Below are 20,484 nucleotides of genomic sequence, written 5' to 3'. Positions count from 1 at the left end.
GACACCCACACTAAACACAAACACAAAGACAGTGCGTGATTCAAGTGCTAAAAGGTGCAAACAACAGACAGTTCCAGTAGTGAAAAGGTGAGTGGTGAAGTCCGGGTTTGTCGCTGGCCTGCGGCTGCAGCTCCGGATCGTGCTCAGTAATCTTTAGTGAAACAACACACAAGACACACAGTGTTAGGACACAGACACAAAACACTCACGGTCGATTTCACAAACGGGCTCCTTCTTGGTCATATAATTTAACCATATGCAAAGGAACAGATCACTCAAGCCATGCCCCCTATTTATACCCTCGCCCATGACCCCGAGGTTAACGAGCGCATCCGCTCCTCCAGTCCTCGGATGCCACGCCGCTTACCGTCTGGGTCACTGAGCTCGGGTGCCATGGCTCCGCCCCCTTCCAAACTGACCGACTTCCATCTACCCTACGGAATAAATTGTCGTGCCATTTCATTAAGGGTACTCTGTTCCTCGTATACCGTGCTCTCACAGGTCGAGAGGGAGATCTAACACTAAGACTCATTCGATCTCTGTCACAGACTGAAATTCTGAATTTATTCTGGGATTGACGCAAAACCTGGGAGACTCCAGTGTTCTCTCTTCAGTTTGATGCCTGAGCACAACTAATTCTGATGGAATGCATTGTAGTGCTTCTGTTATTTTAAGAGTTCATTGCTCAGCATTCAGGTGAACCTTTTTCTTTTGACTTGGGATTTTAACAATATGCTGACATTACAGTTCATGCAATCATTTTTTTTTTTATCATTCACTGCACAAGAGTGTTGTGAATTATTTGAGAAAGAAATGGTCTCAGGAGAAGTTATTTTGGCCATGGAATACAAAGATATTTACTTAGGGGTCTTCAGGTTCTGATTAAGTTTCAGACCAGGTATATAAATACTGCATGTTTTCAAATACAGTGGCACCCGTAATAACTAAGTTGTCCGAGAAGTGCAAATATGTAGCAAATCTACAGTCACACAATTAATACAGTAATGCAATGTTCAGAATATACTGTATGGTAGCAAATATAGCACACAGAACACTGCCATGTGTGTGGGTTTATAGCTTATGTTTTTTTGTATTTTTACAATGTGTTGTACAGTATATGCACAGGGTAATAGACTGTATATTTTTTAAAAAAAATAGTAACTCTAAGTTCCATAGCAAACAGGCATATTAGTTATATGAACATGTCTTCTGTGTTTGATGCTTGTTTTGATGGTAGTGCTCCCCCTTTATAACTCTGTAGTCGGGAGCCATAGTCATAAGACTGTGCTATTTGTGTTCCGCCTTATAACGAGAACACAAATGCTAGTGTAATGGCATTCCGAGGTGAATGTGAGTGTTGACCAGACTGCCCTATGACCTGTTCTGTAGTGTAAAGAGCCACATTATAACGAGGTTTCACAGTTCATGTTTAGTGTCTGTTTATGTACAGTTAATGTTAAAAGTGTTTGACCGTACTGCTATTGTTTAACTTATTAAAGCACTCCCCCTCCATGGCATTTATATTTAAATAAAAGCAAAAGACACTTTCATGCACTGCTATAGATCTTTCTGATCAACATGTATTGTGACTCATTATGTACATGTGGTAATGAAGTAATTTGGACACGTCATGAATTGAGTGGATTCAAAGCATTAACAGGATCCTGATGTTTTTGGTAGATTTGCCGCAGGATGAATGGAATCCGCTTTACCAGCTGTAAAAGTGCCAAAGACAGAACGTCCATGTCCGTCACGCTGGAGCAGTGTGCGCTGCTGAGGGACGAACATGAGCTGAGCAAGGACTATTTCATCCGAGCGCTGGACTGCATGCGTAGGTAGGTGCCCTGGTTTTGTCATCATCTTCTTACCTGCATACTGGCTGCATGACAGTCGGAGAACATGTAACAGATAGAAACTTAACAGTTAATCATGGCTAATACATCATTCATAAAAGGGATTACCACTGCTGCATCTCATTTCCTGTTGATAAAATCTCACAGGTTAACATTCACTCCACGACCATATTATGCATACAGTATACTGGATTTTTGAATTAAGTCCATTTTGTTCCATCTCATGGGGACTGAGAACAGAATACTGGAAGACTTGATAGACTCCTTGTTCGATACCAGTACTTCAGACCCACATACCTGTTGTGGTAATTGTTAGGGCATTTTATTATTATTTATTTATTTATTTATTTATTTATTTATTTATTTATTTGGCAGACGCCTTTTTCCAAGGCGACTTACAGGTGTTACAGGGCAATGCAAGGTTACAATGCACGCTTAAAATATAATACAGTATAGTTTACAGTAAGTGCAAATACCACTAAAATACCATATGAACAAAGATGCAGCAAGTTAGGATTACAACAAGTTATATCGACAATGACATAATAGTAGTGCAAGGATAGTACATTAGCTAAAAATCCAGTAACATGTCGCGTAGATTAGGAAAGTCCAGTGCATAGTACGAGGGGCAGATCAAGAGATCTAGAAGTGCGATCTAGAAGAGGAGGTGACAGAAGACAGTGAGAGACAGAACAGTCCTGAGGTTTGCCGGTAACTGGTTCCACCACTGGGCTAGGGAAGAGAAGGAGAGGGCACGGGAAGATGGAGAGTAGAGGGAAGAGAAGGAGAGGGCACGGGAAGATGGAGAGTAGAGGGAAGAGAAGGAGAGGGCACGGGAAGATGGAGAGTAGAGGGAAGAGAAGGAGAGGGCATGGGAAGATGGAGAGTAGAGGGAAGAGAAAGAGAGGGCACGGGAAGATGGAGAGTAGAGGGAAGAGAAGGAGCGGGCACAGGAAGATGGAGAGTAGAGGGAAGAGAAGGAGCGGGCACGGGAGGATGGAGAGTAGAGGGAAGAGAAGGAGCGGGCACGGGAAGATGGAGAGTAGAGGGAAGAGAAGGAGCGGGCACGGGAAGATGGAGAGTAGAGGGAAGAGAAGGAGAGGGCACGGGAAGATGGAGAGTAGAGGGAAGAGAAGGAGAGGGCACGGGAGGATGGAGAGTAGAGGGAAGAGAAGGAGCGGGCACGGGAGGATGGAGAGTAGAGGGAAGAGAAGGAGCGGGCACGGGAGGATGGAGAGTAGAGGGAAGAGAAGGAGCGGGCACGGGAGGAGGGAGAGTAGAGGGAAGAGAAGGAGCGGGCACGGGAGGATGGAGAGTAGAGGGAAGAGAAGGAGAGGGCACGGGAGGATGGAGAGTAGAGGGAAGAGAAGGAGCGGGCACGGGAAGATGGAGAGTGGAGGGAAGGCATGACCAGTTGACCAGTAGAGGAGCAGTGGAGAGGTCGAGAGGGGGTGTACCCAAGGGACTGGAGGTAGAAGGGGGCTGTGTGGTGAAGAGAGCATTTTAGATGAGTTATAAGAGGATAACAACAGTGTAGTTTCTAGAGGAAATACGCAGGTGTTTTAAACGTTTAACAATGTAATTCAAAACTGTTAGTTTTATTTCTTTAAGTGCTAGAGTTAATGTAATGTCTAAGGGAAAGCTGATGCAGCATTTATCACACTGGAAAACAGCCTAGAAATTGGTGGCACACACTAAAAGGGGGCGATTATTAAAGCATTTTATCCCTTTCATTATGCTATATGGTTCAGGACTTTTGTCAGACTTGCCTAGGCATGAGAAGTTACCACAGCTTTACATTTAATTTAATTTAGTAATGTTTAACTTTAAAAGATTAACTTAAACTGTTGACTTTGTTCATTCCCCTTGTTATGCTGATAAAAACATTTATGCCTGTAACGTCTTGTTTAGTGGCAAAATTATAGTACAAATAGTGCAGATACTAAATATGTAAGTACAGTCTGCTGTTCAGTTTAGATTGACCCACACATGAAGGTGCACAGTAAGCCGCAAGCTTGGGGCGTGTCCATTGCAAAACATTAATCAAAGGTGGGTAGAACAACATTTAATCTTTAAAAATAAATATGAGATGGTGTGTAATTCTTCCCTTTTTTGTGTTGTATATTTTATGTTCAAAGGTTTTAATGCACTGGCACAAGAATGAACTGGCATCTCTTGGTCCAAGTTAGGGCAGCAGTGTGGAGTAGTGGTTAGGGCTCTGGGCTCTTGACCGGAGGGTCGTGGGTTCAATCCCAGGTGGGGGACACTGCTGCTGTACCCTTGAGCAAGGTACTTTACCTAGATTGCTCCAGTAAAAACCCAACTGTATAAATGGGTAATTGTATGTAAAAATAATGTGATATCTTGTAACAATTGTAAGTCGCCTGGATAAGGGTGTCTGCTAAGAAATAAATAATAAATATGTTTAACAAACCATAACACATATGTGCTGTTACAATAGTTATATCTATGTACTTATATTGTACTTAATGTGTAAATTATACTCACTTAAAACAAAGCATTACTATGGTTTATGAAAGTTGTATTTACCAGGAAATCAAAGCTAGATGGCAGTATTGCCCCTCTTTCTCCTTGAACTGCTGGTTAATGCAATCTGTATAAATTAGAGGTGTTTGTGAACCTTCGACTCACAGTAGTTGGCAGAACGTCTCTTAGTAAATATTTACTTCTGTTCCTGAAAGTGATAGTACAGCAAGGAGCCATTTGGTAGGACTCAAGTACACAGCCCAGGATTAGTTATTCTTGGCAGACTGGGTGAACATTAAAGGAATGTCCTGCATGTATTGCATAGCATTCTCAATTGAAATGCATGCATTTTCCAGAGCTATTTCAGTCATAAATGTACTAAAACTTGCTATAATACTGAGGTCCAAAAAGGACAATTTTTACATTTAACATTTTGTGGCATTATTATTATTATTATTATTATTATTATTATTATTATTATTATTATTATTATTATTATTATTATTATTACTATTATTATTATTATTATTATTATTAATATTTGTTAGTAGTGTAACAGAATTAACGCTACAAATGCCAGGACTATCCACATACAATGCCAAAGAATTAACACTGGTATATTTGGGACATAAAAAGTATTTTAATATAATTAAGGCTCGAAGTTAACATTTGCTACCCCAAACTCTTCGTTTGCTACTGGTTTTTTTTATGCAGCAGCATTTTTCTGATACCTTACGCTGCAGTGTATATGACGACCCTGAGTGAACACGTACATAATTACCAGTATTAGTTTTTTTTTTTTTTTTTTTAAAACACGTACATTATTATTAGTGTCTTTCATAAAGAGGGAAACCATTGCTTTTAGATCTTCCTGATTTGTAGATGACTGAGCTTTGTACCGCCCCATGTAGATACACATGAGGCCCACAATGCAAATCGTATTGGATAGTGCAGTACAAATACAGATAAACCCGTTTTATATCACATCGCTTAATATCATAACCAGTTTATTTTCACAATTTTTGAAAAACCACTCGACATGCACCATAGGTTTGAGAAATTACCTCTCTTAATATCACCTCACAAACCCGCTTATTGTCACATTTTGTGCAGCCTGTCAAATGCTGCCTGGCCGGGCTTTACTAAGTAACCACAAGATATAATTAGGGCTTCTGTTTTTTGGTTTTTATTTATTGTATTTTTCGGTGCTTATTTTTAGCTATTTTCAAGTTTTATGTAAAAAAAAATTCGGCGCTTTTGTTTTTGATATAGTATGAAATTAGTGTTTTTGGTTACTTTCCAAAATGCTTGAGCTTTTTTTTTTACTGTCAAAATATGTACAGTAACTTGACAGTACTTGCACACTTAAGTTGTACCTTCTTTCCTTTGCTGTCTTCCACAACGAAATCCCTATGGTCACGGGCACATTCTTCTGGGTTTTTTGTGTGTAGGCATTTTTTTACATTTCGCCACAATTCTGTATTAAATCCTTTGTATCTTAACTGTAATATAGCTTTAAATCCCGCAAACAAGCCTGACTGTAATCTCATTTAAAAATGTAGGAATGTGCTGTCACTCAGTAGTTGGGGCGGGTTTAAAGTATTCAGAACGAATCAATGATAGATACAAGTCAGGAAGGCGGGACATTGCCCAGCAGCACTGGGAAATGTGATAGCTCTCATCAGTCAACAATTCATGCCTTTTTTAGATAATGACACAAACTGTTTAGTTCCAGTTAATGATACAAAATGCATTTGTCCTGTAATAAACTATGCATTTGCTTAAATGTAAAGAATGACTAAATGTACAGTATTAAAACACTGCTCTGTAATTCACCGTTAGTTTGCTTTCTTTTTTTTCTTGCACTCGTAATGTGCTGTCATAGGCAAATGTGAAACTCGGTTTATATTGTAGTGATCCGTGCATTTATGTTTTGTACTGTACTTCCCGACGTTGCTTGTCTAACCCTGTCTCTGTATATGTGTAATTCCTACCCTGAGTGTGGTGTCTCCTGTGTCTCAACTGCGATTGGCTGTTGTTTGTCTGTGCCCATTGGTCCCAGTGTGCGGCTGAGGACAAATGGGATGTGTGTAAACTCCAGTACCCGGTTAACATAAAGGGCAGAGCTACACTATAAAAGGGCGCTGCGCCGCCAATATGTTATTGGTCTTGCATGCAGAGAAGCAGTCAGAGCAGTGGACTAGAGCAAGCGTCCTAAATTTAAAAATGAGTTAAACTTGAACAGCCTGTCTCTCCGTTTTCTGCCTCCTTGCTGAAATGCTACACTGGTGTCAGAAGCTGGATACGGAATGGATTGCCCGAGCGTCAGACAGGCGGCTAGGAGATGGAGAGACGAACGGCGAGAGGGAACAAGAGTCCCAGTACATCCGGCAACTTGAGGCGGAGGTAGCCCGGATGGCGGAACAGATTAAGAACTGGACTGAGAGACCGTGGTCATCGGAGCCAGAGTGCATGAGGCCCGGCTGGATCTTGCAGAGCGCCACGCCGGATACCCGGAGCGAGGAGAAGCGAGTTAGCGGTTAGCTGCAGTGGCCAGACACAATCCACCGCCCGACGGGCCGAACAAGAAGGCGACGCAGCCCAGAGCATAGCCTCATTAGCAGAGACCCTGCGGGATATCGTGGCCATTCAGCAAGCCATGATAGAACTGTCCAGACTACCACCGCCCCCTGGTCCTCATCTCTGCAGGGAATGCGGGCAGCCCGGTCATATCCGCGCCTACTGCCCTTGGCAGGCGCCGCGGCCAAGAACCAGCCAATCACCAGAGGGAAATGGAAGAGGGCCGAAGTAGAAGGGGAAACTTCGGCCCGGGTCTTCAACCCCAACCAAACCGCCAGCACACCAGTCATCGTGGGGAGAACCAGTATTGGGGCGCATCTCCATCTGAGGCGTGCCCTGCACCGTGCTGATAGACACTGGAGCCTCTGTCACCCTGGTCAGACCCGACATCATCCAGCAGGCCGGCCAGGCCAGCCGGGCTAAAGTTGCAGCCACGGTGGTGCAACTGCGGACGGTGACAGGACAATTATCCCCTGTGCGAGGGAGAGGGCTACTGCAGCTGCGCCAGGGGAGACATTCAGGACCAGTGCATCCTGGACTGCCTTCAACAGGCGAGAGGGCGGCTAGATCTAGCGAAGGGGACGGTGACCTTTGGAGCGGGCCCGCCACTCCTCCTGGATGAGCCAGCCACCCCACCCAGCGCAACAGCCTTCGCGGGAACCCTGGTACATGCCAGCCCTGCAAACGGCGTCGGCCAGGGTTGAAACACCGGCGGAAAGCCAGAGCAGTGGCCGCCGCCATCGCAGCCAGTCTCCCCTACCGCGCCAAGAGCAAGGCATCAACCAAGCGCAAGAGCAGTAACAGCCGCCAGTACCCCCCGGAAATGCTGACGCCCTGTCCCGGCGACCGTGCAGTGAGGTGGGGTGTGGATACTGTGACCGCCAGGATGCCAGAGAGAGAGAGGCACTAGAAGAGGAAGGGGGCACAGTGACAGTGAGAGAGGTGCAGCCCCTGTCTTCCGCTGAGTGGCAGGAGCAGCAGAGACAGGACCCTGAGCTCGGCATGCTCCTACAATGGAAAAAGGACTGGCGACCTGACTGGGCTGAAGTAGCCCCGCTCTCTTGCCGATGGCAAGTCCCGTCCACAGGTGAACCCCGTCTGCAACTGGTGGTGCCTGCTTTGCTCCGGAGTGCTGTCCTGCAAGCCAACCATGGCGCGCCAGGGGTAGGGCACTTTGGCATCTCCATGACGCTGGCATGTCTCCGCGTCCAGTACTACTGGGGCCGCTGCCGCTGTGACGTGGAGACCTATTGCCGGCGGTGTGACAACTACACTGCCAAAAAGGGTCCCACTGAGCGGATGCATGCCCCCCTCCAACAGTACCAAGTACGCGAACCAATGGGGAGGGTCGCCATCGACATCAGGAGGCGCAGACAGTGGCAGACACACTCATCGGCGGGTTCTTCTCTGTTTGGGGTTCCACAAGAGTTCCACAAGAGCGTAACTTTGAAAGCAAGGTATTCAGCGACATCTGCAAGCGACTGGGGATGAGTAAGACCCGCGCCACCCCCCTTCACCCCCAAAGCGATGGTTTGGTTGAGCATTTCAACCACATGCTCGGCACCCAACTGGCCATTGCCACCAGCGAACACCAGCGGGACTGGGAGCAGCACCTGCCACTCATCCTGCTCGCCTGCCGCACCGCAGTACAGGAGTCTACGCGTTGCATCCCTGCTCTGCTAGTGATGGGACGAGAACTGCGGACGCCAGCTGCAATCCCCTATGGACCACCCCCAGGAGTAAGGGAGCCGCCAGGGCTGGAGTACGCCCAGCGCCTGCAGGATCGCCTGGACAGCGCCCATGCCTGGGAGCAACTCCAAGCTGCCGGGGTCAGACTACGACTTGGCAGAACTACGACTTGCGAGAGAGAGGCCGCCACTTCGTCGGGTGAGTTGGTCTGGGTCTTTAGCCCTAGCCGAAAGAAAGGACGTGGAGTCAGACAGCCCATCCCCTCTGGTTAAGCTCTCCCTGTCGGCAGAGCTTCTACCACTGATCTAGAGGGCCACTGCAGTCTTGCAAGTGCCCTGGCCTACAGAAGGTGAGACAAGGCAGTCCGTCTTTTATGACGAGCCTATCATCTCTCCTTTGTGTCCCCCCCCCCCCAGTGCACACAGACTTTCTTTTTGAGATTCAGTTGTTCTGGGGTCACCCAGCTACAGTTCCTGCTGCTTCCTGGTCTATGGATGCCCTATATAGGGTGCATGATGGAGAAGCTAGGCCTGGCCCAATTTCCGCCAGTAGAGGCATCAATTGCCTTGCTGGTACAGGCGCCCAATTTAGTGCTCCTGTCCAAGGATGCCAGCTACCCCAACAAACAGTGCTTTAATAGTATTCTGGTAGCCTACCAGTCCTGTTGCTGAGGTCCCTCTCTTACAGTCACAGGTCTGATAGTCACACAAGATTTCCGAAAAGACAAATCTTGACACGTGTTACTCAATTAGAAGAAATCAAAAGGTGAAATTAGAAGTGGTAACGAGTAGATTTAAGCTATATAAGCATGATTTTTACATAGATTTTTTTTTTTCAGAGCAAGCCATGGGAAGAGCCATACAGTACCTCTTCGGAAACACGCTCAAATATCATTGCACTTCATAAGGGAGTTTTTAGCCGTCGTCAGATAGCCAACAGAGGTTATGCCACAGTATCTAGGATCATCCAGAAATATAAGTAGACTGGAAGCTGTAAAGTCAGCACTGCTTGCCATGATTGCCACTTATGCCGTTCAAGTTTGAGAGATAGGACAGCCAGCAGTGTCCACTTACTGCGGCAATGGAAAGAAGTTGGAGTGAAGGCGTCTGCGCGCACCATGAGAAGGCGTCTCTTGAAGAATGGTCTGGTGTCAGGGAGGCCTGCTAAGAAGCCCCTTCTGAGCAAGAAAAACATTTGTCACACAAAGACTGGACAAAAGATGACTGGGCCAATAAGTCATTTTCTCTGATGAGTTAGTTTAGGGATTCAGTTCCACTTAAAAGTATTTTTTAGAAAGCATGTCAGCAGGACCTCCTTTTCTGTAGGTGTTTTTGTTCAGTGTTTTTTTTTTTTGTTGTCGTATTTTGTTTTATTTCTGTACACGTGAACGCTATGTTTCAACGCGAACCTCCGTGTCACTCCTGTCTGTCAGCTGATTACCCATAACCCTCTTTCACAGGGACTAGTCTTCGGTAGTACTCTGTAGCATCCTCAGATAATTAAAACAAGTGAAAAAAGGAACCTTTCAGCATAGACAATAATGTTTATGTCCATGACCAAGTCATTTCCAGTAATGACTAACAAAACCATTCATCTGTTACTACGTAAAATGATGACAACCTTCCAGTAATCAACTGTCTCCTGATTGGAAAAATGTAATTACTTATTGTGTTATTCACTTTCTTATTATATTTACCGGTATATATGTTTGGGTGAAAAATATTAAATTCTTAATATGTAAGTGTGTTCATGTTGTATCACAAGGGCATCATATACAGTATCAAGTCTGAAAAAGTGCAGTCTGACACAGCTTCTGGCATTGGTTTGGGTTTGATTTTTCAGCCTAGTCTGAACACAGTTGAAAAAAATTAATTGCATCATATTCCTAATAATCAGGAGGGTATTAACAAAATCTTTAACCTACTGACACTGTCACACAAACTTCATGACCAAAAACCGACAAGCACAAATAAACAACAGCTTGTCTGTTTCACGCTGAGAGTTTTGTTGTTCTATTACTGTTCTATTATTATTATTAGACTTCTATTGATAAGTGTAGGAGATGGACAGCAGCTTTATACTTTTTAATATTGCCAGCTCTTGGGTTTAGTTTCACCTGACCTTGGGTAAGCTCTCATCAATGATAACATTTGCTGTTCTTTCGGTTTTTTGGCTCTTATGGGGCTGTCGTGAAAATATCAGATCTTTTAATGTCTCCTGAAAAACTCTTATGATAGATCTTGTGGTAAAAATACGGCAAGCACATTTAGGGGCCTGCATTTTTATAAAACTATATTTGTGGGGCAATGCAACTTCAAGATTAAATTGAAACATGTCACTCCATAACCTGTGCTTTTATTGGTTATTCCCTGGCCTGCTCAAACCCTCTGGCTGTACCTTTTATGAGCCTTTTGTCTCCATCTAAAGTTTAAGCTACACATGCTATAAATAATAATCAGTAGGGGCTATGTTGTTTTTAGCCCACCCATATGTTCATCTTGAGTGTTTTCTTCATGCCATCAACCAGCTGTTTCCTCATTCATTAACATCATATTCCTGCTGTTGCATAAATTCACTTTTTATTATTCAGCTGCCTGGATTTAAGTGAGGTCCCACAGATGACGGTCACACAGTTGTTTTCTATTTTTTTTTTTTTAACATTTTGATTATGGCAGTGCCTTTCACATACAATACTCAAGCAGTGTTACTTTGGTGATGGTTTCTTTGCTACCATCTAGTTACATTTTTGTTGGATTCCTGGTCTGTCTCAATGCTAACGTTGTATGCTTTAGAAACGTATCAATTTTATGAAAGAAAATGTAATCTTTGTAAGACTCGTGCAGTGAATGGTTTGGCACTTCACGATGCACCGTTAAGTGTGATATTATCTGCCCTATTAAAGTTACTCAGTCTTCAGTAAATTAAAGCACCACACACTTATACAACAAAGGGAGCATCTTCTATGATATTTGTGAATGCTGCAAAAACCGTGGCCTAGTGGCAGCACTCTATTCAGTTAACAACCTACACAGGACTTTAGACTTTGGAAAATAATTATCCTTAATACAGTACATGAATACCTGAGGAGACTTGCTAACATGTTACAGACTCCATGCCAAGGTGTGAGATTAAGATGGAGATTACGCCTTATAAATACAACATATGGTGGGGGGATTTTCAAACATGAGTGTTATTGTATCAAACTAGCGGTATAGTAACAACAGCTTTAGAAGCAAGAGATTTTCAGATGGAATTTGTTAATAAAATCAACACGATAATGCTTTGAAATTCAGTCGATGAGGTTGTTAATAAACACATTTTTTGTTGTTACTTGCCCTGCCAGATGAACAAATATTGCAACCAACGTCAGAGGTGTTTTGTTTCAGTTGTTAAATGCACAGCGGGAGGTAAATATTGGGTAAGGTTACATCATCAAGATATTGGATGCCATGAAGGACCAACAAGGGCACCAGTAGGTAGTTGTGCAAAACCTGATCGACCACCTGAGTCGTATGGTTGAAAATCACCTGGCTCTGGTGCAGCAGGTGTCAGAGATAGGCACTTGTTTTAGGGAGTTTATAGCTAGCTTGGTTCCTATTCTGAAAATTCTTAGTTCTCAACTGCAATCATGTGCTGGAAGTGTTCAGGGACAACAGACACCTCCAGTTTCCCAGGCTGTGTTTGGCCCACATGCAGATACAGGGGTGAAAAACTAGTATTTTTAATTTTTTTGATTGGGGCGGGGGGTAAGCCATCTATGTAGGCTTGGTTGGAATTTATTTTCTTATGTTTAAATCTACTTTTGTTTGTATTTTAGTATGTACGATTGTAGGCTATAAATAGGCCAAGAATATGTTTTAAGTGCCGTTTGTGTTTGTTAGTTATTTAACATGTATACCATGTATGTAACACTTAATTATATTTTAAGCTTTTAAAATTGTGATATAAATCCCTAACCCAATACACAATTTATTTATAATTGTTTGGTGAATTCCTATAATCATGTTGAATGCATTTTATCTGGTACTCTTTGCTCGCCTCCACGATAAATAAACTCAACATGATTAGAAGTAGCCACCAAACACTTACAGTATTTATAAGAACATTTTATATGCATACAAATGTGTGAAGGTGAAAGTGAACATTGTACATAAAGTGTGTGGGGCGGGGGGCGGGGGGGTCTGACAGCATCACAAATACGTTTAGGCAAAATACATGTCAGTGATCTGCTGCCTGACAGCCCTAGCCCTGGCCCTGGCAGCTTCTCCAGGAGTAATATTCTGAGGAGGCTCCAATGGTTCAAGATGAGGTGCTTCTTCCTCAAGTGCGTCGAGCATTTCTTGGTCAGTCAGCAATCTTCGACATATAGCTGTGTTGTGCGGGATACAACATGCTACGAAGATCCTAGCCACAGTTTGGGGGTCGTATTGAAGCACACCACCTGATTTGTCGGGGCACCAAAACCTAATTTTTAGTAAACCACAGTCCTAGTGGATCTGTGTGTCCTATTGTCTGTTGTTGGATCGTGTGTGGATTAGACACAGGTGTTAAAAGCCAGGGACGCATTGCAAATCTTCAATCTCAGGCTCGCACTCAAGCTCTAAAATTACATTTGCTGTATCTGCTGCCGCTCCCAGCAAATCCATACTGTAGTTTGTTTATTCTGTTTTTTTAACAGCAAATAACTTAATTACTGTTTCAATGTGAGTTATATATGTTTTCCTTAATTAAAACCCTCATTTTCCAAGTGCAAATTAACTCCTGATAAAGTATGACAACACGGATGTCCTTTTAAATTCCCACGCAAACAAAATACATAGTCAAAAGAAGCACTGCTCCTTAAGATATTAACATTATTTAATAAATCAACATAATTTCGTATATCACATTAGCATGATTATTTAATAATGAAATAGGCATAACGACCACTTGAAAATGCCCAAATTGGAGTTAGAACTTCCCCCGCGTATGGTCTTCGTGCTAAAATAGTGAAGTGAGGAGACTTGTGATATACTTTCATGCTGGTCAGAAAATTGTGTTTATACTCTTATTTACACATTACATTGCATTGCTTTCACATCTTGGCATTTTTGTTCAGCATTCAGGTATGTCTCCCATCTGCCTACTTGCCATGCTAATCTGTAAGTGTTTTCAGAGTGACTTATAGTGGACTAGTGTTACTAACCTGCTGGTGTTCTGTCTGTTCTTGACTTGTTTAACAGTAGATACACCCAGGGAGGCTTGAGTGAGTGGGAGGACCCTGAGGCTGCTTCTGTAGCTGATAACAAGTCAACTTCCCGCCACTTCTATCCTATCGCTCTCCTGCTTGTCAGCTCCCACTTGCTGGTTGTGTGGCTGATTTTAAGTCTTGCTTTACTCCTTGCCAAGTATCAATGAATTATATCTTGTTTATGCTTACAATGCGGCATTTATTTTAAATTGTGCTTATTTTACAATAGAAAATAAACTATTTAATTTTGTAATTCAACCTTGGAATTTGTCTGATTTAGTTATTTTATTATTGTTTGTTAAATTATTGGATAATAACCACAAGCATGGACAAATATTATATTTGTCAGCTTACCAAAATGGATTGCACACATAGCTTGTAAATATGTCAACCACACAATTGAAATAATGTGGCTTTATTTTCTTCTGTCTTTAAAAGAATGCAAAGTTGCTCTTTGTTCTCTAATAAGCAGTTAAGAATGACTAATAATTTTGGAATATTTTTTAACAAGTGAATATAACAATGCTTAACAATATTTCATTGTTGTGTGTCTGAAGCACTGCTTATTATTGGTATTGTTTAGTAAAGATATGTAACTGGCCTCCCATGGAGACAAAATGCAGTGCTTTATGAATAGAATAATACATACCTTGAATTAAATATTTAATTTTTTAAAAGGAGTTATATTTTTAACACTCATTTTATTTATTTAATTTAATGTATGCTTTATTTATCATTTAACACAATTTAACATGTTTATTTTCATTAAATGTATTCATCGTTTATCAGAGTTGGGGTCCATTCCGTTTTTCAATTCCAATTCCAATTCAATCTGATCAATTCCAATTCCAGTCCATGAAACAATACTAGAATTGTGTAGTTAAGCATAATAACTCACATTCATTTGATGTGTACATCTTTATTGTTTTATTACAACTGTTCATAACAAAGAAATATTGATTTTTGAAGTTGTGTTAGTAGTACAGGTTATTGTATACAATATAATGTACGCCTGTATATCCAAGTAATATGAGGAAAAAAGACAATGTTCTTTACAGATGTATAATACTGTGCATGTGATATTACCTATAAAATACAGCATCGACATAACAGTTTATGTTATAATCTTTTTTTTTCATTCAGCATTTGTATTCAAACATGAACATTATTGTGGTTACACCAGATAATCATAAGTTCTTCACATTTCCGATCACTTGGATGACACCATTCTGGCCTGAATACTTTGCCTGCCACACTAAAAAGTCTCTCGACAGGTGCTGAAGAGGCAGGTGAGGTGAGATATTTGCTGGCTAAGATAGGAAACTTGTTCTGGTTTTCCTTCCAGTATGCTAGAGGATTAGCATCTTCTGACAAGCATGGTTGGCTCAAGTAATTAGTGAGCTCATCAGAAGCAGTTGTGCTTGATGGGGTTGGTGTGGAGTGGGTAGTCATCTATGAAAAAAGTTTTATACGTTTCTTTGGTGGGGATGATGTTGAATCCCTTGCTATGGCATCTACTTTTGGACACACAGAGATGACCTTATTGGTCAAAAGTTCTCTGATACTGTTCACCAGTTCACCCATGCACCAATCCAGTTTGAAACGTGGGTCCAGAGTGGCAGCCATCTGGAAACACTCCATGTCCTTAAACTTGGCAAGGCATTTCTAAAGGGAAGATTGCATGGTTACCACAAACTTGCTGTTGTAGGTTTCCCGTAGACCCTGAACACACGCAGTGACATAACTGGTAGTGACTACCTGATCTCCCTGGCACTTGACGGTGCCTTCCTCAAAGGGCTCCAGTTTTTCACACAGTTCCCCTATGAGTTTCAGTTCATAAGACGTTAACTTACACGTGGCATGAAGCTCAGACAGAACTTCTGCAGGGACTCGCAGGATGGAACTCATCATCTTCAATTGGCTATTCCACCTAGTGGCATTTGCAATCTGCAGTTTGAAATGTCCTTCTGGGACCTCAGTGGCTTTGGTGGAATTGTGGTAAAATCATTCGAGTCTGGAAACCTTTGCTATCACTGCCTTTATAGGGCCAGTCTGTTCCAGGGCATCACGGACAACAAGTTGTAGAGTGTGAGCAAAGCAGGGGCTCTGTTCAAGTGGAAAATAATCCAACTCCTCACTTACATCGACCAAATCAACAACGTCGGTTGACACATCCTGATCTGTGTCACTGTCCTGGACATCCGATGGTGGGAACATGGTGAACACCTTCAGCATGTTGGCAGCATTATCAGCTACTATGCTAGATATCTTGTTTGCTATGTTGTAGCATGTCATTATCTCCTCATACATTCTGAAGATTTCTGCAGTGTGTTTACCCTTAAAACGCCGACAGGTCAACATGATACTTTGTAGTGCGTAATCCTGAATGAAGTGGCCTGTGATCCAGAAAAATGACCTCATGTCCCTGCTCGACCACAGATCTATGGTTAGGCAGATGTCTTGGGCTTGCTGCATTTGACTCCTCAGGTGATCTAGGATGCTGGCAGTGTGCTGAGGAATAAGTGTCTGGCTGATGTGTTTCCTAATTGGAATTGTCCAAAAAATTCCAGTTCCATTCGGAATTGACCCCAACTCTGTCGTTTGAGCGTATTTGTTTTTAGGACATTCCAATTTGTGTTGTATAATAATTAGGGTTATTATTTTCACATTGTTTATTAAGCATGTCAAATGTCTATACTGTAGCTGCAGCATTTGGGTTTGAGATCTTACTAGCCTGCCTCTATTCTCATGGAGCAAAGGAGGCTATTCCACTGTCTGCTCTTCCTGTAGCCAGTGAGAATTGTAGATTATATATTTCAAAACAATTGATGGGGGGAATGAAGTAAAATGTTAAGTATTTCTGAGACATGTGAGGTGTAGGCATTCTCAACCAATTAGCTGAACTGCAAAAAAAAAAAAGGATTTTGTGAATGTTGTCCAGTCTGCTGAATGCTTCAGTCTAGTTTGCTTTAACACCACACCCCCCCAGCCCCGCTTTTAAGAACAACATTTTATATTGTAACCCAAATTGATACCCTCGTTTTCTACAGGTCATCCTGTAATTGCATTGTTTACCAGCTTTCTTGCCTGTTCTGCAAAAACACCTGTTGTGTTTATTGCAGAGCTTGTTTTGTAGCAGTAAATGTAAGTATCAGTTTAGATAAGATACTGTATGAATGAATGGGGATAACAAATATACCTTCGGTAAACTACACAAGTTATAAAGACAACATGAAAAAGTTAAAAGCAGTTTGTACTGTGATTACTTCAGGGTTGACATTAATGCTAAGAGGAGATGGAGGGAGTCCAGAGCTGTCAAAAAACTTGTGTTCTACAGATCAGAGCTGTCCAAAATTTTCAATAAAAGAGTCTGCTTACTAATGACCAGGGAGTTCTTAAAAAGCCATACAATACTAACAGAAAAAAGAAAGACTGTAACGTAAATCTAAGTTTAATTTGCTAAAAACTAGTAGCTGACCAAATATTAGTGAAGACATTTTAAAAAAACAGATCCAGAAAAAGGTTTTTGCCACCTGACTGCAAAAAACAACATTTTAGCATGTTTGTGCTCATTAAACGTGTGTCATATTTATACGCAGGACCAGTTAATTTGCATGGACTGTGCTCTCTTCTAGAATTCTTTGCCACTGTGGTCATGTAAACATAGCCCAATGTTTTCTAGTATATATATATATATATATATATATATATATAGTCAAGAATTTTTCGCAACGTACTCTTTTTATTTATATATATGCTCTGAGCACATTCTTATACTCAGGGGAGTCGTTCAGGAGGACATGAAGATGTTTAAAACTCCTGTAGTGGATTGTTCATGCACTGGGCTTGCAACATGTCCAGATGACTTTTTAATAATCAAGAAAATCACACAGACTCATTTAATTTGAAGTTTTAACGAATCAGAGCAGTAATTGTGCTCTTTTCGGTTTATTAAATGCTTATGTTAAAAATTGGATTGGTTGGTTGCGCAGACCACCATAAATCCCAAGTAAAAAGCAGTCTGGGCGATCCTGTGCTTTACAGGTTTACAGCATTAATACTTCAATACAGTGATACGAATATGGTTATCATATATTTAGCTCTTAGGCTATAAAATGCAAAAAGCTAAAAACGCCCACCGCTAAATTTTAGAACATTCAATATATATCATCACTCTCTTAAGACTAAAACATAATTTCTATACCTTATAGCAATGCATCAATATAAAAGAGATATTAAATTCAAATATATGCTTACCTTCCAGTATATGGAAGTGTAGTGTAGGATATATTGACAAATAAGAACTGTCTTCAAAAGGCAGAGACTTGTGAATACGACTAAACAGCAATCAGTTTTTCAGAGATCCTCAGGGCATGGATCACATCAGCTTGTAGTTAGCAAGTTGAGCGATACTTGACTGGGGTTTTACCTTGGTTTTTATAGGATTTTCCCTCCATTGAATACATCAGGTCCCAAGTAAATCTAATCATCACTCGGCCTTGACATTTCTTATCTTTAAGTTAATGATACATTCTAGAAGGATCTGGTCAACTCATTTTTCAAAACTGATTGAATATAACTTCTTGCCAAAAATATTGAAACATGATTTCATCGCTCTCTTTTTCCAACTCCTCCTTTTACTGAAAAGTCAGGTGGACCAAAGTTCACAGAATCCTTGCTACCAAATACAATACACATATATGTGTACATATGAGAGATGTTTTTAATATGTAAAACCAGCTTTATTTGATTATATTTAGCTAAAATTATATTATTATTTAGTCAAAAATTATATGTCCCTCTTAGCCGCATATTACATTACCTTTTCAGTGTGTTGTGAATGGGTCAGTTTAACTTCATATACAAATGTGTGTTAACAAAGTTTTTGACAAAGACTGCCTTTGAATAAGCATACAGTGGTCAGTTCAATTAGTTTAATTTAAATTTAAGCTATAATAAACATGTTAAATATAATAGCCTTATTTAACTGTTCCATTCTTGGACCATGCCTGACCTCTCTCTCTGTTTCTAAAAGTTGCCTGCTCAAGCAGGATTCAGACACCGTGTTTACTTGCCAAGACTAGTGTTTTAATTAATATGAAACTCCACTGTAAGCACTTTTCCAAATTCACCACATGAAGTAATTTTTTGGCCGATTCAAGAGACACCTGGACCGGTATCTTTTCAGATAATACCAAAAAAAGCTTGCATCCTAATTTTTATAACTCAGCTCTCATTATTTTCTTATAATATAATGAGATACATAATCCTGTCTTTCTTAAAGCATCTTCCGTTGGTTATTATTCAAGGTTGGCAAATCCCGCTTTTAAGAGCCAACACCGAATCCTTTTTTGAGGTGCCAAAGACTAAGCTTTATTTTTTGAAGGTCTAATGCCCTTCCAGAATTCTACTGTGTATCTGAGACAAACATTGAATTCTTTCACTTTACAGTTTCCCTGTAAATAAATACCTTTGTTTCTTACTGCAGTAAAATCTTTATACAAACTAAACATGTACAGTGCCTTGCGAAAGTATTCGGCCCCCTTGAACTTTGCGACCTTTTGCCACATTTCAGGCTTCAAACATAAAGATATGAAACTGTAATTTTTTGTGAAGAATCAACAACAAGTGGGACACAATCATGAAGTGGAACGAAATTTATTGGATATTTCAAACTTTTTTAACAAATAAAAAACTGAAAAATTGGGCGTGCAAAATTATTCAGCCCCTTTACTTTCAGTGCAGCAAACTCTCTCCAGAAGTTCAGTGAGGATCTCTGAATGATCCATTGTTGACCTAAATGGCTAATGATGATAAATAGAATCCACCTGTGTGTAATCAAGTCTCCGTATAAATGCACCTGCACTGTGATAGTCTCAGAGGTCCGTTTAAAGCGCAGAGAGCATCATGAAGAACAAGGAACACACCAGGCAGGTCCGAGATACTGTTGTGGAGAAGTTTAAAGGCGGATTTGGATACAAAAAGATTTCCCAAGCTTTAAACATCCCAAGGAGCACTGTGCAAGCGATAATATTGAAATGGAAGGAGTATCAGACCACTGCAAATCTACCAAGACCTGGCCGTCCCTCTAAACTTTCAGCTCATACAAGGAGAAGACTGATCAGAGATGCAGCCAAGAGGCCCATGATCACTCTGGATGAACTGCAGAGATCTACAGCTGAGGTGGGAGACTCTGTCCATAGGACAACAATCAGTCGTATACTGCACAAATCTGGCCTTTATGGAAGAGTGGCAAGAAGAAAGCCATTTCTTAAAGATATCCATAAAAAGTGTCGTTTACAGTTTGCCACAAGCCACCTGGGAGACACACCAAACATGTGGAAGAAGGTGCTCTGGTCAGATGAAACCAAAATCGAACTTTTTGGCAACAATGCAAAACGTTATGTTTGGCGTAAAAGCAACACAGCTCATCACCCTGAACACACCATCCCCACTGTCAAACATGGTGGTGGCAGCATCATGGTTTGGGCCTGCTTTTCTTCAGCAGGGACAGGGAAGATGGTTAAAATTGATGGGAAGATGGATGGAGCCAAATACAGGACCATTCTGGAAGAAAACCTGATGGAGTCTGCAAAAGACCTGAGACTGGGACGGAGATTTGTCTTCCAACAAGACAATGATCCA

The 20,484-nt window shown here is 41.5% G+C and overlaps 1 protein-coding gene across 8 annotated transcripts in view; it reads left to right on the top strand.

Annotated features, from left to right (window-relative positions):
- Nucleotides 1-20,484, top strand: part of LOC117421560 (type II inositol 3,4-bisphosphate 4-phosphatase-like) — a 353,781-nt gene that overhangs the window by 324,003 nt on the left and 9,294 nt on the right. For 6 of the 8 annotated variants that reach the window (XR_009329315.1, XR_009329316.1, XR_009329317.1 and 3 more), the window contains 2 exons: nt 1,681-1,835; nt 13,832-19,352. Coding sequence is in view for 2 of the 8 variants with exons in the window: in XM_059028321.1 (XP_058884304.1) it covers nt 1,681-1,835; nt 9,448-9,541 (249 nt within the window). In the remaining 6 variants the exon portion in view is untranslated. Of the gene's footprint in view, nt 1-1,680; nt 1,836-9,447; nt 12,759-13,831; nt 19,353-20,484 lie in introns of those variants that run through there. The other 2 variants (XM_059028321.1, XM_059028317.1) reach the window with 2 other exon arrangements.

The sequence above is a fragment of the Acipenser ruthenus genome, chromosome 1 (genome assembly GCF_902713425.1).
Source record: "Acipenser ruthenus chromosome 1, fAciRut3.2 maternal haplotype, whole genome shotgun sequence".
Classification (NCBI taxonomy): Eukaryota; Metazoa; Chordata; class Actinopteri; order Acipenseriformes; family Acipenseridae; genus Acipenser; species Acipenser ruthenus.
Note: the sequence above shows the minus strand (reverse complement) of the source record. Positions and strands in the feature narration are given on the sequence as shown.